The sequence below is a fragment of the Poecilia latipinna genome, unplaced genomic scaffold (assembly GCF_001443285.1).
Source record: "Poecilia latipinna isolate Pla-1442-1.1 unplaced genomic scaffold, P_latipinna-1.0 Scaffold620, whole genome shotgun sequence".
Taxonomy (NCBI): domain Eukaryota; kingdom Metazoa; phylum Chordata; class Actinopteri; order Cyprinodontiformes; family Poeciliidae; genus Poecilia; species Poecilia latipinna.
Genome location: NW_015113236.1, coordinates 226,484 through 241,709, shown reverse-complemented (window position 1 = coordinate 241,709; position 15,226 = coordinate 226,484). Strand labels below are relative to the sequence as shown.

General features: G+C 37.3%; 2 protein-coding genes across 3 annotated transcripts in view; one reads left to right on the top strand and one right to left on the bottom strand.

The window, feature by feature from the left end:
* The window catches only part of prorp (protein only RNase P catalytic subunit), a 15,542-nt gene extending 6,428 nt beyond the window's left edge, over positions 1 to 9,114 (bottom strand). The window contains exons 1-8 of one of the 2 annotated variants that reach the window (XM_015043212.1): positions 8,924 to 9,114; positions 8,430 to 8,718; positions 8,192 to 8,330; positions 7,860 to 8,094; positions 7,485 to 7,783; positions 7,330 to 7,377; positions 7,114 to 7,246; positions 775 to 885 (exon numbers count right to left, since the gene is read on the bottom strand). In XM_015043212.1, coding sequence (XP_014898698.1) covers positions 775 to 885; positions 7,114 to 7,246; positions 7,330 to 7,377; positions 7,485 to 7,783; positions 7,860 to 8,094; positions 8,192 to 8,330; positions 8,430 to 8,568 — 1,104 coding nt within the window. In that variant the 5' untranslated portion in view covers positions 8,569 to 8,718; positions 8,924 to 9,114. Of the gene's footprint in view, positions 1 to 774; positions 886 to 7,113; positions 7,247 to 7,329; positions 7,378 to 7,484; positions 7,784 to 7,859; positions 8,095 to 8,191; positions 8,331 to 8,429 lie in introns of both variants that reach the window. The other variant, XM_015043211.1, reaches the window with a different exon arrangement.
* A 400-nt stretch (positions 9,115 to 9,514) lies between these two features.
* ppp2r3c (protein phosphatase 2, regulatory subunit B'', gamma) lies at positions 9,515 to 13,851 on the top strand. Its single transcript, XM_015043210.1, has 13 exons — positions 9,515 to 9,713; positions 9,834 to 9,958; positions 10,056 to 10,160; positions 10,435 to 10,547; positions 11,013 to 11,110; positions 11,203 to 11,273; positions 11,384 to 11,516; positions 11,761 to 11,816; positions 11,949 to 12,024; positions 12,118 to 12,254; positions 13,130 to 13,267; positions 13,370 to 13,429; positions 13,517 to 13,851. Exons 1-13 carry the CDS (start codon positions 9,647 to 9,649, stop codon positions 13,709 to 13,711), a joined length of 1,374 nt encoding a protein of 457 aa, XP_014898696.1. The 5' UTR covers positions 9,515 to 9,646; the 3' UTR covers positions 13,712 to 13,851.
* The last annotated feature ends 1,375 nt before the right edge of the window (positions 13,852 to 15,226 follow it).

Here is a 15,226-nt window from a genome sequence, read left to right as displayed (position 1 = left end):
GGTGATAGAAGACCGACTTTGTGACTGTCTTAATGTGGCTCTGAAGGTTCAGGTCAGAGTCCCTCACTACTCCCAGGTTAGGACAGATTACTCCCCCCAAGGTCAATGAGTTTGACTCTCCTGCCTTAAAGACTGTGCCATCTTTAGTGTCTGGCCTTTCCCCTCAAAGGGACTCAAACGTCTGCATGCCACCAGGTTCAGTGACGCCAATGTTCTGATGAATTCAGCTGGTATTTCACGTTTTTCACAGGTGGAGCTCATCTCTGATTTCATTCACGCAGTCAATTATTTGAATAAAAACTCCTGCCTATGGTCTTAATGCAAATTTCAGCAGCTCTAATTTTCATGATTTATTTTGCTTCCCCACAAACTGCAGCAGATGACTAGATAGGGAAACAATCTTATCTGTCTGTACTTTCCTGCCCTGCAGCAACATAATGTGTGAGAACGATGATGCAAGTGTCACACAGACCGGCAGAGACAGACAGACAGATGTAGGCAGTCAGACAAGTAGGTTAGGTGGATTTAAAATCCGGTATCAGACAGTTTTAGTGCACATCTCAGATTCAGGCAGATGAGGTTATTCATTGTGAAACTGACAGAAAACCCCCTGTGTTGGGAGGAAGAAGAGAAAAAAAACGCTAAAATCTACACGATAAAACTGAGCTTGTGCATCTGTGAAATGAGCACACATGAAACAGATCTTATATAAATAAATATGCAGCTTTTAATTAACTGCGTTCCAAGTAATTATGCATCTGGGTGCATTCTCACCGTCTCTGACTGCTTGGTTTTGTCTGGGTTGATTCTTGCAACATTCAGCCCGTCTACGACCACATCAAAAGCTGGCTTCCTCTTCACAAACGCTTTAAAGCTCTCCAACTCCTGAACAGAAGCACAGACGGACAAAAAGCAATAACATACGAAACCCAAACTCTTGACAGTGAAAGAGAAAATAAAAGACAATAGATTTTGAATAAATTAATGTGCCAGTGCCAGTAATCATTTCTGATCTAAATCCCGCTTTTTAATTTTCACCAGGGACAGTGTGAAATATAAGCGTAGGCGTTATCTGAAAGTTGTTTAAGATGCAAGCGCCCCCAAAACAGACCACAAAACTAACAAAAAGCTGCAAAAATAGCTTTAGCTGCAAATCTACGCAGAAGAAATGCCAGTCGAATACTAATATAACATGCTGCCATGCTTAAAATGGTAACGATGAGTTCAACACTTCACCTCAGAACACAGCAATAAATTCACCTGCATGACTCACTTGTTTGGTTTTAGATTAAAATATCTCGGAGGACGGTATTCCCAAATCGCTTGGGATGCTTTTAGTAAACTATATTTAAAGACAAAATAAATAAAGTTACATGACTACACACAACTAAGGACAGATTTTTACATAAATTGCACAAAAGGATATTTTTTCCGTCAATGTCTGAAAATTAATAAGACTAAAATGTCCTAAACAATTATACATGGGGATTTCCAGAAATGATTCCACTCAGGAACAAAACTGGTTCTGTTTCCCAGAGATGGATGTTTTTTTTGTTTTTGTTTTTGTTTTACTGTGAAATGTGCTTAGCAACCCCAGAGTAAGAACTCATGAAGGTGCTGGTAGAAACGGCATTATCTAAACAGAAACATGTCTGTCTTGCAGCAGCATGTCTTGAAAGGCCACTCTGCCAGGAAGAGGCCACTTGTCCAAAAGCAACATTAAACTTCAACCGGTACAACTACCGGATGAGGACGGGAGAGATCAGGACAAACAGGCAGCTTTACTGACGCAAATATTGAAACAAAATCCCAAGAAACCAATCGCAGAGTTCAGGTGTGGCATTTCCAAATACCTACCATCACTTTACACCAAACCACTTTAATTGGTGTCTATTAAGAAACATTTTGGACCAAATAAAGCTTTTGGAAGTTCTGGAAAGTTTTGGAAAGAGAACAACGACATGAAAGATAAGCAGGGGGACAATTATGATCAACCCATTAAAAATTCCTGATTGAGCTGCCATGGCATTCCCGGTTGAGTATCTCAAGCGTCTGAAAAAGAAGTGAAACCGTTTAATGCATATGGAAAGAAATGCTGTATTCAGTTGCAGCAGTTTCAATCAAATTACTGAGAATCACTTGAATTTGCCTTCAGCATATTCAATTATTTACAACACAACCTGTGACAGAAATGTGGGCTTGAACTTATTTTCCCGACAAGTCCATGAGTTACTTGCAAAATTTCTTTGAATAACTTTATTTGATTTTCATTTGTGGTTCTCTTTTTAGTACGTCTGTCTGTCTGTTTTTTTTTTTTTTTTTTAGCAGATGCTTAAAATTACTCTGCACAGCAGACAGTTCAAATTGCAGTAGTGGAAACAGACAGTTTTAGCTGGAAGGGAACTGAGACAGACTGTGAGCCTTCCTGACAGTAACATCATCAGGGGTTTGTTCACTCTTTGACTCCAGAAATGAATCTGGACTCCACCTGCAGGATCACTCATCAGATGGCTCCTTCTGCTGATTTGTCAAATGCTAAATAGACCCAACAATCAGTCCTGTTAGTTAGGATTCTCTGGGGACAAGGAATGATTAAGAAAAATACTTGTCTTCTTTAATGTTGGTCTGCAGCTTTGTGCCATAGTGAGAAAGTTGCCATGAAGCTCAGAACAGCTCCAGGGTGGAAACATTATTGCTGCTTTCACTTTTAGATAGATATGGAAATGGGCTGCTGTGAATTCCCCAGGACCTGAAACCTGAAACTGTTTGCACAGTATCATTGACATTCAGCCCAAAATGCAACCTTATAAATGCAAAAAATGTTGCAATATTCCTCCTGTGATGTAACTGTGAGCAGGAAAAAGGAAAGGCCTGTCAGGCTGCTGAAAAAAAAAAACTCAACTTTTAACAGTAAGTAGCTGCTCACTGGAGTTTGAGATGAAGAGAATGATTGATGGAGAGAAGAAAGAAAGGAGCCTGAGAGCAGACAAAGAAGGACGAGAAAGGTAGAGACAAAGTCCAGAGTAATTATCCCGGGACTTTCCAAAGCTGATACCTGAGACTGGACTCATTGTGCTGATCTGGATAACATGTCTGCTTAAAACACACACACTCCCACATCTGTGCACACACTCCTGAGCTTACATTAGCACTCAGGTGCCTCGTTATCAACAATTTGTTTCTGTAAGAATAAACAGCAGCATTTCCACTGACTCAGAGCTGCAGAATAAACACTTTATCACAACGGACTGAAGCGCTAAGCTAACCTGATTCTAACATGCTGCAAGTTAGAGGCAACAGAGAGGCATCGTCATGGTTAGAGTTCCTATTACAACAATTAAAAGGTTATATAATCTCCAAAGAGCATAAAACTTTAAATTTAAAATACCAAAAATAATTTCTGCATTTCAAAGCAGCTTTCAAAGTCAGACTTTTTTGTTCTTCCCTTCAGCGAGTTCCTCAAGTGGTAAATGCTGTTCTGAGTGCATCAAAGAGTCTTTCAGATCTGAAACGGGAGATTTTTTTTTCTGTGTTTTTCTTGAAAAAAATATTTTAATTTAAGGAAGATTCTTGCATACTTTGTTCTTTTCAGATTTTTTGCATAACAAGGTCTCCAGCCTGCAGCAGGTAAAATAGATCTACTTCAGTTTTACTGGCACATCAAGAAGCAGTGTTAAAGTTTTATAAGGTTTTTATTCTCAGCTACTGATTATTATTTCCTAAACTCTGTTTGTCCTTTTTTAAATTTAATTTATAAATGGGGTGATGGGGAGACTAAAATAACATTGTTACACAATTATTAACAACTTTAATCTAAAACTGTTGAAGCACTTTTGGTTTTATTTTAGCTCTCAGTCTTTCTGGGTTAAAATCCATCAGCAGTCCCACCTTCAATTCGGGATATATTCCCACATTTCTTCGCCAAATTGTGATCATACCTCATATCCTCGTTATAGCACCCAGCAGATATTTTGAGATATCACAATTTGAGTTTGGCTGGGCCATAATGAAGCTTAAATCTTTTATTGGAGCAGTTTTTCTATTGTTTTGTTAGTTACTGAAATACTGAAAGATAAAGTTCCTCTTGATCTTAAGGTTTCTTGCAGAAGCCAGAAGGTCTTGGTATTTTTTATTTGGGACTGTCCATAAGTCCATAAGCTTCACTAAGACCTCAGTTTTACCTTAAGAAAAACACCCCCAAAGCATAACTCTGCCTCCACCATGCTTCACTGTAGATACAAAGTTCTTCAGGTGATGTGCTGAAGAACCAACCAAACATACCTTTTAGAATGTTATAAAAATTCAACCTTGATTTTATCAGACCATAAAACATTTCCTGCACATTTGAGAGATTTTCAATGTGTTTTTGCAAAATGCAGCCAGGTTTTATTTGTAAGAAAATATTATAACTGAGACATATGAAGAATATGGGAGGTTGTTGTCACATTGTACTTGAAATATTATGTTGTTGAGGCCTTCTGAGAAACTCTTTAGATTGTTGTTTATAACTTCATGAGTTTTTCGTCCACTTGGATTGGACTTTTGTACCTTTCTCCTTTTGCAGTGAGATGCAACTCTGCACCATTCGAGAACAGCTGAACCACTCAAAGGTGCTTCAAATGATGGCGTTTACTAAATTCTGTTTGACATGAGTTTGAATGAAGAGGTTTGTTCTAAAGTCCCATCATTCTAATACAGACATCTGCAGAGTGTCCACAGTTATGCAATTAGCGTGTTTCATCCACCCCCCCAAAGAAAGATCTCAGATATTCAACTCCGTTGTGTAGTTTATAATTGATTAAAGGTTGAAAAATGTTGTGCGTGCATCTTGATCTTTTTTTACACACTAACACCTGCCCTTTTAGAAGGGGTGTGAAGTCTTTTCAATTTTGCCAGATTGTGTCCATATTTACATGGCAAACTACAAGTGGGAAGTCCCCCAAATTTAAATAGCTAATCTAACCACAACCACTATCTGAAGAGTGAAGAACTTCAAGAAACACTGACGGAAGTTGCTCTCTGGTCACAAATAAACATGGCACATTATTAGTTGCAACTCACTTGTGCTGCCAAGGTTTTTCTTGTGCATAATGTTTCTTTAATTTTATTGCAAATAAAGCACTGAAAAATGTCAGCATCATGCCTTCTCCTGTAATCCTGCAGGGAGCATTAAAAATATCTGTATTTTAAGACCCGTTTGGTTTTCTTTAAATGCCCGTCACACTCTGTGGTGTGTCTTTGGTTTTGTATTTGTAAAGATTTAAGTTGAATGACTTACACTTTGGGTACATTGAGCTTTCACATCATATTTATGTCACATGTCCTCAAGAATGGGATTTAACTTTATTTAATGCATGGGGATTTTATCATTTTTGTTTTCACACTTTCCTTTCCAAAACACTTCCAATGAACAAACATAATATAAAAAAAATATATTTACTTTTACCACTGAAATCTAAAAGGATCATATTTATACCTGAGATGGCAAGAAGTCATAAACAAATATGATTATTTTCTTAAAATGATATTTATTAACCAGCAAGTAAAATAAATCTCAAAACAGACATGACTTTAGTTTATATGAAATTTAATTTATAAAATGTTTTTGAATCCAGTTTTATCTTTATAGAAGTAGTTTTTAGAAACTTCCTATAGATCTTAAGCATTTTTTAAGAAAGACTTAACCCAGACAAAAAATGCTGTGCAGTTTTTTTCACTTTATCTTAAACTAACAGGCTATCATCGACATATATACACACACACACACATATATATATATATATATATATATATATATATATATATATATATATATATATATATATAAATCTAAATCTAATTTTCTTGATCAGAAAATGATAAAATGTTCTTGAAATACCAGTTTTAGCTTACAAAATAATAATTAAAATAATATTAACAATCTTTTTTTTTTTGCTTTATGCCAAACTAGTAAGTTATTAATAAATCTGTATACCTTAATATTCACATGTTAACATCTAAATGAGAAATACATATGTTTTTTATTGTTTGTTTTTGTGTTAATTCTGATTTATAATAATGAAATAGAGACTATATAATTTTCTTCCAGGCAGTTTTTCTTATTTGCTGCTAATTCCATGAAATAGGTTTGTTCATCTACAAAACACTGGTTTAAACCTTGAACCTAACACCATTGACGGAGCTCTGGGTCCATTCCAGACGTTAAAGTGAAACTCAGCTCAGAAATTGGTAACAGCGCAGTCTGAACGGGTCAGTTTCACTCATCAGTCGGGTGTGTCTGTGTACCAATGATGCCCTCTAGCAGACGCATGAGGCAATTCCTCACAAAAATTATTATTTTGATGTCATTTAAACGCATGACTTTCAGATTCTGTTTCTCTGACACTATAATTTATATAACAATGTAGTTGTGGTTGTTTCCAACATTTAACCTCAGCCACTTATGCTGATAATACCACTGCTTTTCAGAGTTTGTGTTTAAGCACGGAAATAAATTATATCCAGTGGAAACATTTGATCAAAGGAAGCACCGACCTTCTGTCTCAGGGTTACCATGGAAACTGAAAAAAGAGAGTACTGCTCCAATCAAAGCCTCTTTAAGAGATTTTAACTGGAAAAATTTGAATATTTTTCAGCATTTGTGCTCAACAACAGAGATTAATCTAGATGTCCACGTGTGTTTCAATGGAGCAGACACACTGCTGCAAGTGTGAGTTTGTTGTTCCTACCATACTCATCTCACACGTTTTAATTATAAAAAATCTGTAGATTATTACATTACATTCTTCTTATGAGTTAAAACTGATTTTAATTCAGTTTCAGATCTTAACCACCAAGAAACTGTCATGAATGATGCCTCCACATGGTTGACAGTGATCCTGATCATAGAATGATTTACACCAAGAAACTCCAGGTACTTTAAAATCTTCTGGGGTTTTTGGTCCCTAAAAAAACAAAGCCTACTTAAGACCAGTTTTAGTTAAAATTTTAGAGAAACTCTTAAGCTTAACAGCATCCTAGTTTGACGTCTCTCCTTAAATAATTCTGACTTTTAAAGATGAGAAACAACATAAATCCATTTTTAAAAGACGCTGTTTTTGTGTGAATCTGTACCTCAGGAGTGGTCTTGTTGAATACATCTCGCCCCTGAATGATGTCGTTCATGACTCTGTCCTTCAGCTCCTGATACTCCTCAGCACTCAGCTGGATGGACTCCAGCTCTGACCCACAACACCCACACGCACCTCTAAGGAGAGAAATACTTTTTAAATAAATGGCACGAAACATCACAAAGGGAACCGTGTAAAAAGCTGAAAAATGTGTACTTACTTTGGTGTGGCAGTGCTCCAGGCTGCAGTCCATTTCTGTCCATTGAGACTAAAATCAGGAAGAAAGACATAAATGAAGTGAGAAAAGAATGAAAAGTGGTGGGAAACAAAAACAAAACTAAAGCACAGGGAATAAACTTTTCCATGACTGCCTACCTCTCAAACCAGCTCTTTATGGTGTTTGCAACCTTCTGCTGGGGATAGAGCTGGTTGTTCCTCATGTACACCAGAACTCCCAGCAGCCTCTCATGCTGCACTGACTCAGTCATGGCTCCCATTTCTTTTTCCCTCTCACTCTCTTTCACGCCTGTAAAAAGTGCATCCCAGGTCTCCTGATGAGGACTCAGTCCTTTTTCAATTAGCTCATCATATAAAGCCCAGGCAGTAGTTGCATCTTTGTGATGAATTGCTGCTGCAATAATGTCACCATAGTTACGCGGTGATGGTGTCAGAACCTAAAATAATACAAATCAACAGTTAATAAGGAGAGTATTTACTCCAGTTATTTTACTAAACAAAAATGTACTTCACCTGCTTGATCTCCTTCAAGATTTCAAGTGCTTCCCTCCACCTCGCAGTACGGCTAAAGGATTTAATAAAAAGGGAGGAAGCCCCTGTGTCGAGTGAAGGGAAACTTCCACGCATGATTTTGTAGATGTCAAACACCTCATCGTCGTGTCCGCCTTTCACACACAGTGTCAGGTAGCGTAGCAGCAGCTCATAGGACAGCGTGCCCTTTTCCATCGCCACAAAAGTCAGCAAGGACCTGGAAAAGCAAAGGGTATTCACTTTACACCAAATATTCCTGTTTACTGAAAGGAAAATTGGCTTAAAACGTGACAGACACTCTCATCATCTCTTACTTTGCTATGTTCAGCTCTGATCCACAGCGGAATAAGGTGTTCATCATCTGGATGTCAAAACGTTCCTGGTTTCCCAGAGATTCCCTCAGGTCCTTCCACTCAGCAGGAAGCAGAGGCCGTTCAGGAGGCTGACACTTTCCTATGAAACACCTCTGGTTTAGTACAGGAAACAAAAACAAATATGGAAGTAGGACTGTGTGGTTGTAAAAAGATATCTCTTAAATTGCAGTCACCATACCCGTCATGCGTTTCTGCTCCTCTTCATGTTGTTCCTCTTCCTCAAAGACTGCTGGTGCCTTCCTCTTCATCAGTTCTGCTGTCCTCTTTGCTGTCCCAGCAGCAAAACCAAATTTGGGAAAAGAAGTCTGCAGCAGCATGCTGGATTTCTTAGTGTTTACATCCTCTGTGCCATGTCTGATAGTTCTGTTTGCTATTCTAGTTTGTCCACTGTTCTTTCTGTCTACCTGTCTGCCTCCCAGGTTTGGCTTAATATCTCTTGTGCATAGAAAGCGTGCTGTGGAAGTAAGCTGTGGTGACATAAAACAGATTCTGAATTTTAATAACAAGGTAGAACCCATTCTTAAATGTGTGCCTCTTCAAAATATTCACATGTAGGTGAATCAGCAGTGATCCTTTATCTATGTTTTAAAATAGTTAAAGTATTATTTTCTATACAAACTGCTCACATTCTGTGTAGGTAATTTCTGACCAAACTACCACTTATGAGCCGACTTTTCTCCTTTAAAATATCAGCAATATTTCAAAACAAAAATCTTACTAGTTTATTTTCTCATAAATGTAACTCACAGCAACCAATGTCCACAAAAGCTGCGACTAAACAATTTCAAGCTGTTTCCAATTGAAGGCATGAGTTCCCGGACGCACGGTTACCGCGTCATCAGCAATAGACTGGGTTCCAATGCTGCATTCAAAGTACCTCGAAAAACAAACCTATACAGCAACTTCTTGGGTTATTTAAATTAAAATGAAGCAAAGAAGTAATATAATTTAACCACATAAAATATTTATTAAAAACTAAAATACACTAAAAATTGTCGAAATGTATTGCCCATTTACATGTTTCTCCTATTTTCACAATGAGGAGTTAGAAATTCCGTGACATTCGGATTTCAGCGAACTGGAGTGTTTGGTGACTTTCAAAATAAAAGCATAGAGCAAAAAAAAACAACAAAAAACAGTCAGTGAGCAATTAGATTTATAACATGTATGCCTAATTATTGTTAAGTATTACCATTATGTTTGTAAAACAACACGAGTTACATATAAAAATTTTAATGGAATTTACAGATAATGTATTTTTATTATGAAAGTATGAACTTCTCAACGGAAGTGACAGTTGAAGTTAGTTTTATTGTTTGTGTCCGTATCTGTTTAGCTAGTTACATTTTCGGTTTTAATTCATAAAACTTATTTATTTTAATCTTTGCTGCCGGTATGGCTAAAGAGGAAGACACACATTGGTCGGATGTTCTGAAAAGGAGGCTGGCTGGCTTAAAAAAAGGTCAGAAATGATCAAATTTGACGTTTAAAGCGCTAACGTTGACAGTTAAAAAAAAAAGTCAGATATAAGTGGTTTTCAATGTTTGTTTCTGTTTCCCGTTTATTATTTTTTTATTTGAAGACTCGAGGAACGAAGAGGAGAAGAAAGCAGAAGAGACGGAACTTTTCACCAAATATTACTCAGAATGGAGATGTGGAGTGGAAACGGATGAGTCCTACAAGACCATCCCACGGTTCTATTATAAGGTAACATATTAAGAGTAAACCTTAACTGTATTAGTCTCCTGATTGTGCGGGTGAAATATGATCTAAGCATAAATGAATGACATGATGTGATGTGAAGCTTCCAGCAGAAGATGAAGTTCTGCTGCAGAAACTGAGAGAAGAATCCAGAGCTGTCTTCCTGCAGAGAAAAAGCAGAGAGCTGCTGGATAATGAAGAACTTCAGGTAAAACATGTTTTCATCCATCATAGAGTTTGTATAACCAGTCCTCTGGTTTTTGGTTTTTGCATCTTCTCTGTTTAAAGCCTAACTACTGTTGAAATATCTGACTTAAATTTATAGTTGTCATCATATTTATGTGAAATAAGTTAAAATGACTCGTCAGGACAGATGTAGAGCTTAGACTTGACAAAATGTGCAAGAACTCACCTCAAATCTCATGTTCATTTCTGCTGATCTGTCGTTAATAGCTCTCTTTCTGTGTGATTTTTTGTTTTAGAATCTGTGGTTTCTGCTTGATAAACATCAGGTCCCGCCAGTAAGTGGCGATGAGGCGATGATCAACTATGAAGCCTACCTTCAAGTAGGGGAAAAGGCAGGGCCAAAGTGCAGGTAGGTAGCTCACTTACAAGCTGTACTCTACTAGATGTAAAACAGGGCTCTTTGCTGAGGAGTTCCTAAGTTGGATATGATAACACCTTAACTCTTACACTTGTTAAGGGTTGGAGTGAGGGTAATGGTAAAGCTACTCAACCTCATATCTAAGGCAGAGGTTATAGACAAACCTAATTTTAGCTAAATGGGTAAAATAAACTATTTATTTTTTATTAATCAAAAGACACACATTTATTTGACTTTGAAATAACAAAGATGGTTATTCTCACATTTATTATTTTCAGCCCAGTTAAGAAATAATTGGATCGGACAATTATTCACACAGTAAATACTCCAGGTTTTAGAGGATTAGAACTTTAAATATATAATTTAAAGTTAAATATCGTCCTCACTGGAGGATGGATTAAGCTGAAATTCAAATTGCAGATTGTATCAATTTTTTTTTTTCACTTCCCCCCGTAGGAATTTTTTTACAGCAAGAGTGTACGCCAAGCTGCTCAGCAGTGACCCATACGGCCGAATATCCATCATGCAGTTCTTTAACTATGTCATGAGGAAAGGTTTGTATATACTTCTTCTTTTTCTTTTCGGGCTTAAATAATATTAGTTACCGTCTTCCCATTAATTGTTTCTCATTTCTGTCCCTTTCTAGTGTGGTTGCATCAAACCCGAATTGGTTTGAGTCTGTATGACGTGGCGGGACAAGGCTACCTCAGGGAGTCTGTAAGTTATTTCACTAGAAGTGAATATAATTGTTTTTGTTGTTTCCTCCACAAAGCAATAGTGTTGGTGTGTGTGTGTGTGTGTGTGTGTGTGTGTGTGTGTGTGTGTAGGATCTGGAGAACTACATCCTGGAACTGATCCCCACTCTGCCCCAGCTAGACGGATTGGAGAAGTCCTTTTACTCTTTCTACGTCTGCACAGCTGTTCGCAAGTTTTTTTTCTTCCTCGACCCGGTTCGCACCGGTGAGTCTAAACTGGACTCAAGTGTTGCCATCATAACCAATGAATTCAGAGGATGTTACATTGAGCTTGTGCTGTGTTGGATTGGATTAGTCGGGCAAATTGAAGTTCTTTATTATTCGTTAATGAGCTACTTTTCTGAGGAATATGTTAGTAATCACAGTGTTTATAGGCACTCCATTGCTTGAATATATTAGAAATATTGATGATTATGTGTAGTAAAAAAAATTAACTTTCCCTTTGACAGGAAAGATTAAAATCCAGGATATTCTGGCCTGCAGTTTCCTGGATGACTTGTTAGAGGTATGATTGTTTTTTACCTCTCTGTGAGTGTTTAATATCCAGTAAATACATTTCATTAGAGGTACGGAAACAAAACTTTATGAAAGCGTTCAGTCTTCTGCAATTATTTTTCTATTATTATTTCTATGCCAGTTGAGAGATGAGGAGTTGTCTAAGGAAAGCCAGGAGTCCAACTGGTTCTCAGCTCCGTCGGCTCTCAGAGTCTACGGTGAGAAATCATAGAAGTGTTTCAGTGTTACTGTTTTTCAGACGTTCCTGCTTTTCCTGAAATCTATATTTCTTTTAATCTTCATGTCCACAGGCCAGTACCTGAACCTGGACAAAGATCACAACGGCATGTTGAGCAAAGAAGAGCTGTCTCGCTACGGCACGGCCACGCTCACTTCAGTCTTCCTGGACAGAGTGTTTCAGGAATGTCTCACCTACGATGGAGAAATGGTAAAACAGTTTGAACTTTTAACAAGATTAAAGATTTAGCTGCTTACCGAGGCAGTGTGTCATCTAGAGAAGCACAGGGAGACTAGCTATTAACCAGAATCAGATGACTTTCAGCTTGATTGTCACTGACGATATGTTACCAATCAGTAAGCACGGCCAGGTTTCACTGACAGCAACACTCTTTGGTGTTGATGCAGTTACTGAGTAAGGAAGATTCAAAGGTAGATGTTTTCAGAAAGGTGTTTTTAAATGGAGTCAGAGGAAGAACAGGGATCTAAGAAGCTATTTGAAAGGAAACTTCACAACATGACTGTCACTCATTCAGACTGAGAGAGAGCAAGACTATTAGCAAATAACAGGAAGGTTCATGGGAAAAGTTGCTGTTTTCTTTCAGCCTTTGTCAGACTTAGGAATTTTGATACTGAGACTCTTTGGAAATCTCAGTGTTAATATACGGATCTACATTCTCTACACAGGCTAACTGCACTGACCATTCTCATCACTACTTTAATATACAAAAAAACATTTAAAAATTTTGACTCCTTAATTATTTTCCCTTTGTTTTAAAATACTCCCACTGACCTATTTTACTGTTATTGCTCTTTCACACACATGATGTCACCTTTGCACCTAATTAAAATAATTAATGAACTCTCATGAAATGAAAACTAGAAAAAAATATTCTGAATGATGCTGTCATACCTCCTTTATATCACAGTCCTTCAAGAGAAATCAGTAATTCCAAGCTTTATAAAAACAGCAATAAAATCCTTATATGTCCATTTTTAGCTGTTTTTTAATTTTAAAAGGTTTTGTCAAACCAGCTTATTTTTGTATGTTTTCATAAACTTTCTGTACTCTTCTGATGATTCCAGGACTATAAGACCTATCTGGACTTTGTACTGGCCCTGGAAAATCGGAAGGAGCCTGCAGCATTGCAGTATATTTTTAAACTTCTGGACATGGAGAATCAGGGATACCTCAACGTCTTCTCCCTCAACTACTTTTTTAGGGTAACAACAACAACAACAAAATGTGTGCAAAAATAATCTACACTGTTTATTTTAGCAGCCTTTCAGGACAAACGGCGTGTTTTTTTGTTTTTTTTTCCTCAGGCCATTCAGGAGCAGATGAAGCTGCACAGTCAGGAGCCTGTTTCTTTCCAGGATGTGAAGGTAAAGCAACCACAGACAGTTTGTACGACTGTAATGACAACGTGTACAGCAGATTTGATAACTGTTTTGAGCACTGTCTGTCCTCAGGACGAAATCTTTGACATGGTGAAGCCTAAAGACCCCTACAAGATCACTCTTCAGGATTTGGTGAACAGCTGCCAGGGGGACACAGTGGTCAGCATCCTGATCGATCTCAACGGATTCTGGACCTACGAGAACAGAGAGGTGCTGGTTGCCAACGACAACGACGGCAGCAATATGGCTGACGTTGACGACACCTGAAGAGGATCTTGATATATACTGGCGGCAGCAGGACTGCCACTCCTTTTTTATTTTTCATGGAGACTGGTTTACAGAGAGGTGGCCTGTGTAAAAATACTTGTGTAAAGAAATCATTTATATAAAGTTATTCCTCAAATCACTCTCAGTGTTGTTGTTTAGTATCCTCATCCAGGTTGATTATTTAAACCACCTTTTTTCTTTTAAACTGCTAAAACATTACCAGTGGTTTTGCTTATTTATTATTTTTATTTTAAGCTCAGTGGGAAAAAGTACTAAAAGTACTGATCAGATCAGAAGTTTCTATTACCCCATCAGACGCATTAACGTCAAACTGAGTGGGCTTTTAATAATGCATTTTTTTAAAATACCCAGCTTCAAACTATGCTTCCTATTTTTCTTCATTTTCCATTTCTTTATTTTGTTTAAAGTCCAAAAATAGAAGTATATTATAGTTTAGTTTTGCTAGCTTTCATAATAAAACATTTTATGCTGTACATATTTAGAAAATTGTCCTTTTGCTGCAAGTTTTATTTTACAGCAGCAGAGGCAAAAGTGGCTTTTTGAGTGGAAATGGTTGTGCCACTAACTAGATTTTTTTTAGACTGTAAACATAAAAGACAATTGTGAAAATCTCAGTTTCTAAATACTCCAGCCTGTCTGCTGCAAACAGCCATGCACAGTCAGTATTACTCCATCTCTCCCATTCTGATGCTCAGTTTGTATTCGTCGCATCTAAATGCTGTTGTGTGATTGGCTGATTCACTGTTTGTGTTAACAAGTAACTGAACAGGTAATTCAGGTAGTGGCCGGTGACTGGAGGTGTTAAGGTGAGGTTTTCAAACCAAAGAACTTCATACTGACTGAAACGTTGGAATGTGTGCCTTTTCACTCCCATTGTTAACTTGTTTATTGCACTAATTGGACAGTAAGAGTGAAAGCTGACTCCCTATTTGCCACAAATCAAGTGAAGATTGAGACATTTGTTTAAATGAGAGCAAGTCCATTATACCACAAGATGGTTGATGGAGTTGCACTGGTCAAGGTGCAACATACCAAGGCACAATTATCCAAGTGTAAGTGGGAATATATGTAGGTATTTTAGCTTGTATGTCTAGTTTGGACAATGTTTGGAGAAAAGTCACAAATTTTGTTTTGTGCAACTAAAACCAGGTTTTTTTAATTTGAAAAAAAAGAACAATCGGAATAAATTGTCAGATTTATTACAATTTATAACATTTTATCTGATGAATGGATGTAATAAAGACATCGACCTCCCCTGTGATTTAATATGTATTAAAACTGACAATACAAATACAAAATCTAGGCAATAGATTCCTATTAAAATGACTAAATATATTGCATATTTTCTCTTTCTTCACACACAAAGACAGCAAGTTGTTTTTTAATGAAACACATTCATTCAAAAATAATCAGACTGAGGATTATTTTGCACTTCTGTTTCTTTGTCAGTGACACATATGACTCGAGTTCGCCCTCTGCGATCTGAAGCAGGTC

Coding starts and splice junctions, on each gene's coding strand:
- ppp2r3c (XM_015043210.1), top strand. CDS start 9,647: ATGGCTAAAGAGGAAGACACACATTGGTCGGATGTTCTGAAAAGGAGG. Junction 9,714..9,833: donor GCTGGCTGGCTTAAAAAAAG/GTCAGAAATGAT, acceptor TTTTATTTGAAG/ACTCGAGGAACGAAGAGGAG. Junction 10,548..11,012: donor AAGGCAGGGCCAAAGTGCAG/GTAGGTAGCTCA, acceptor TTCCCCCCGTAG/GAATTTTTTTACAGCAAGAG.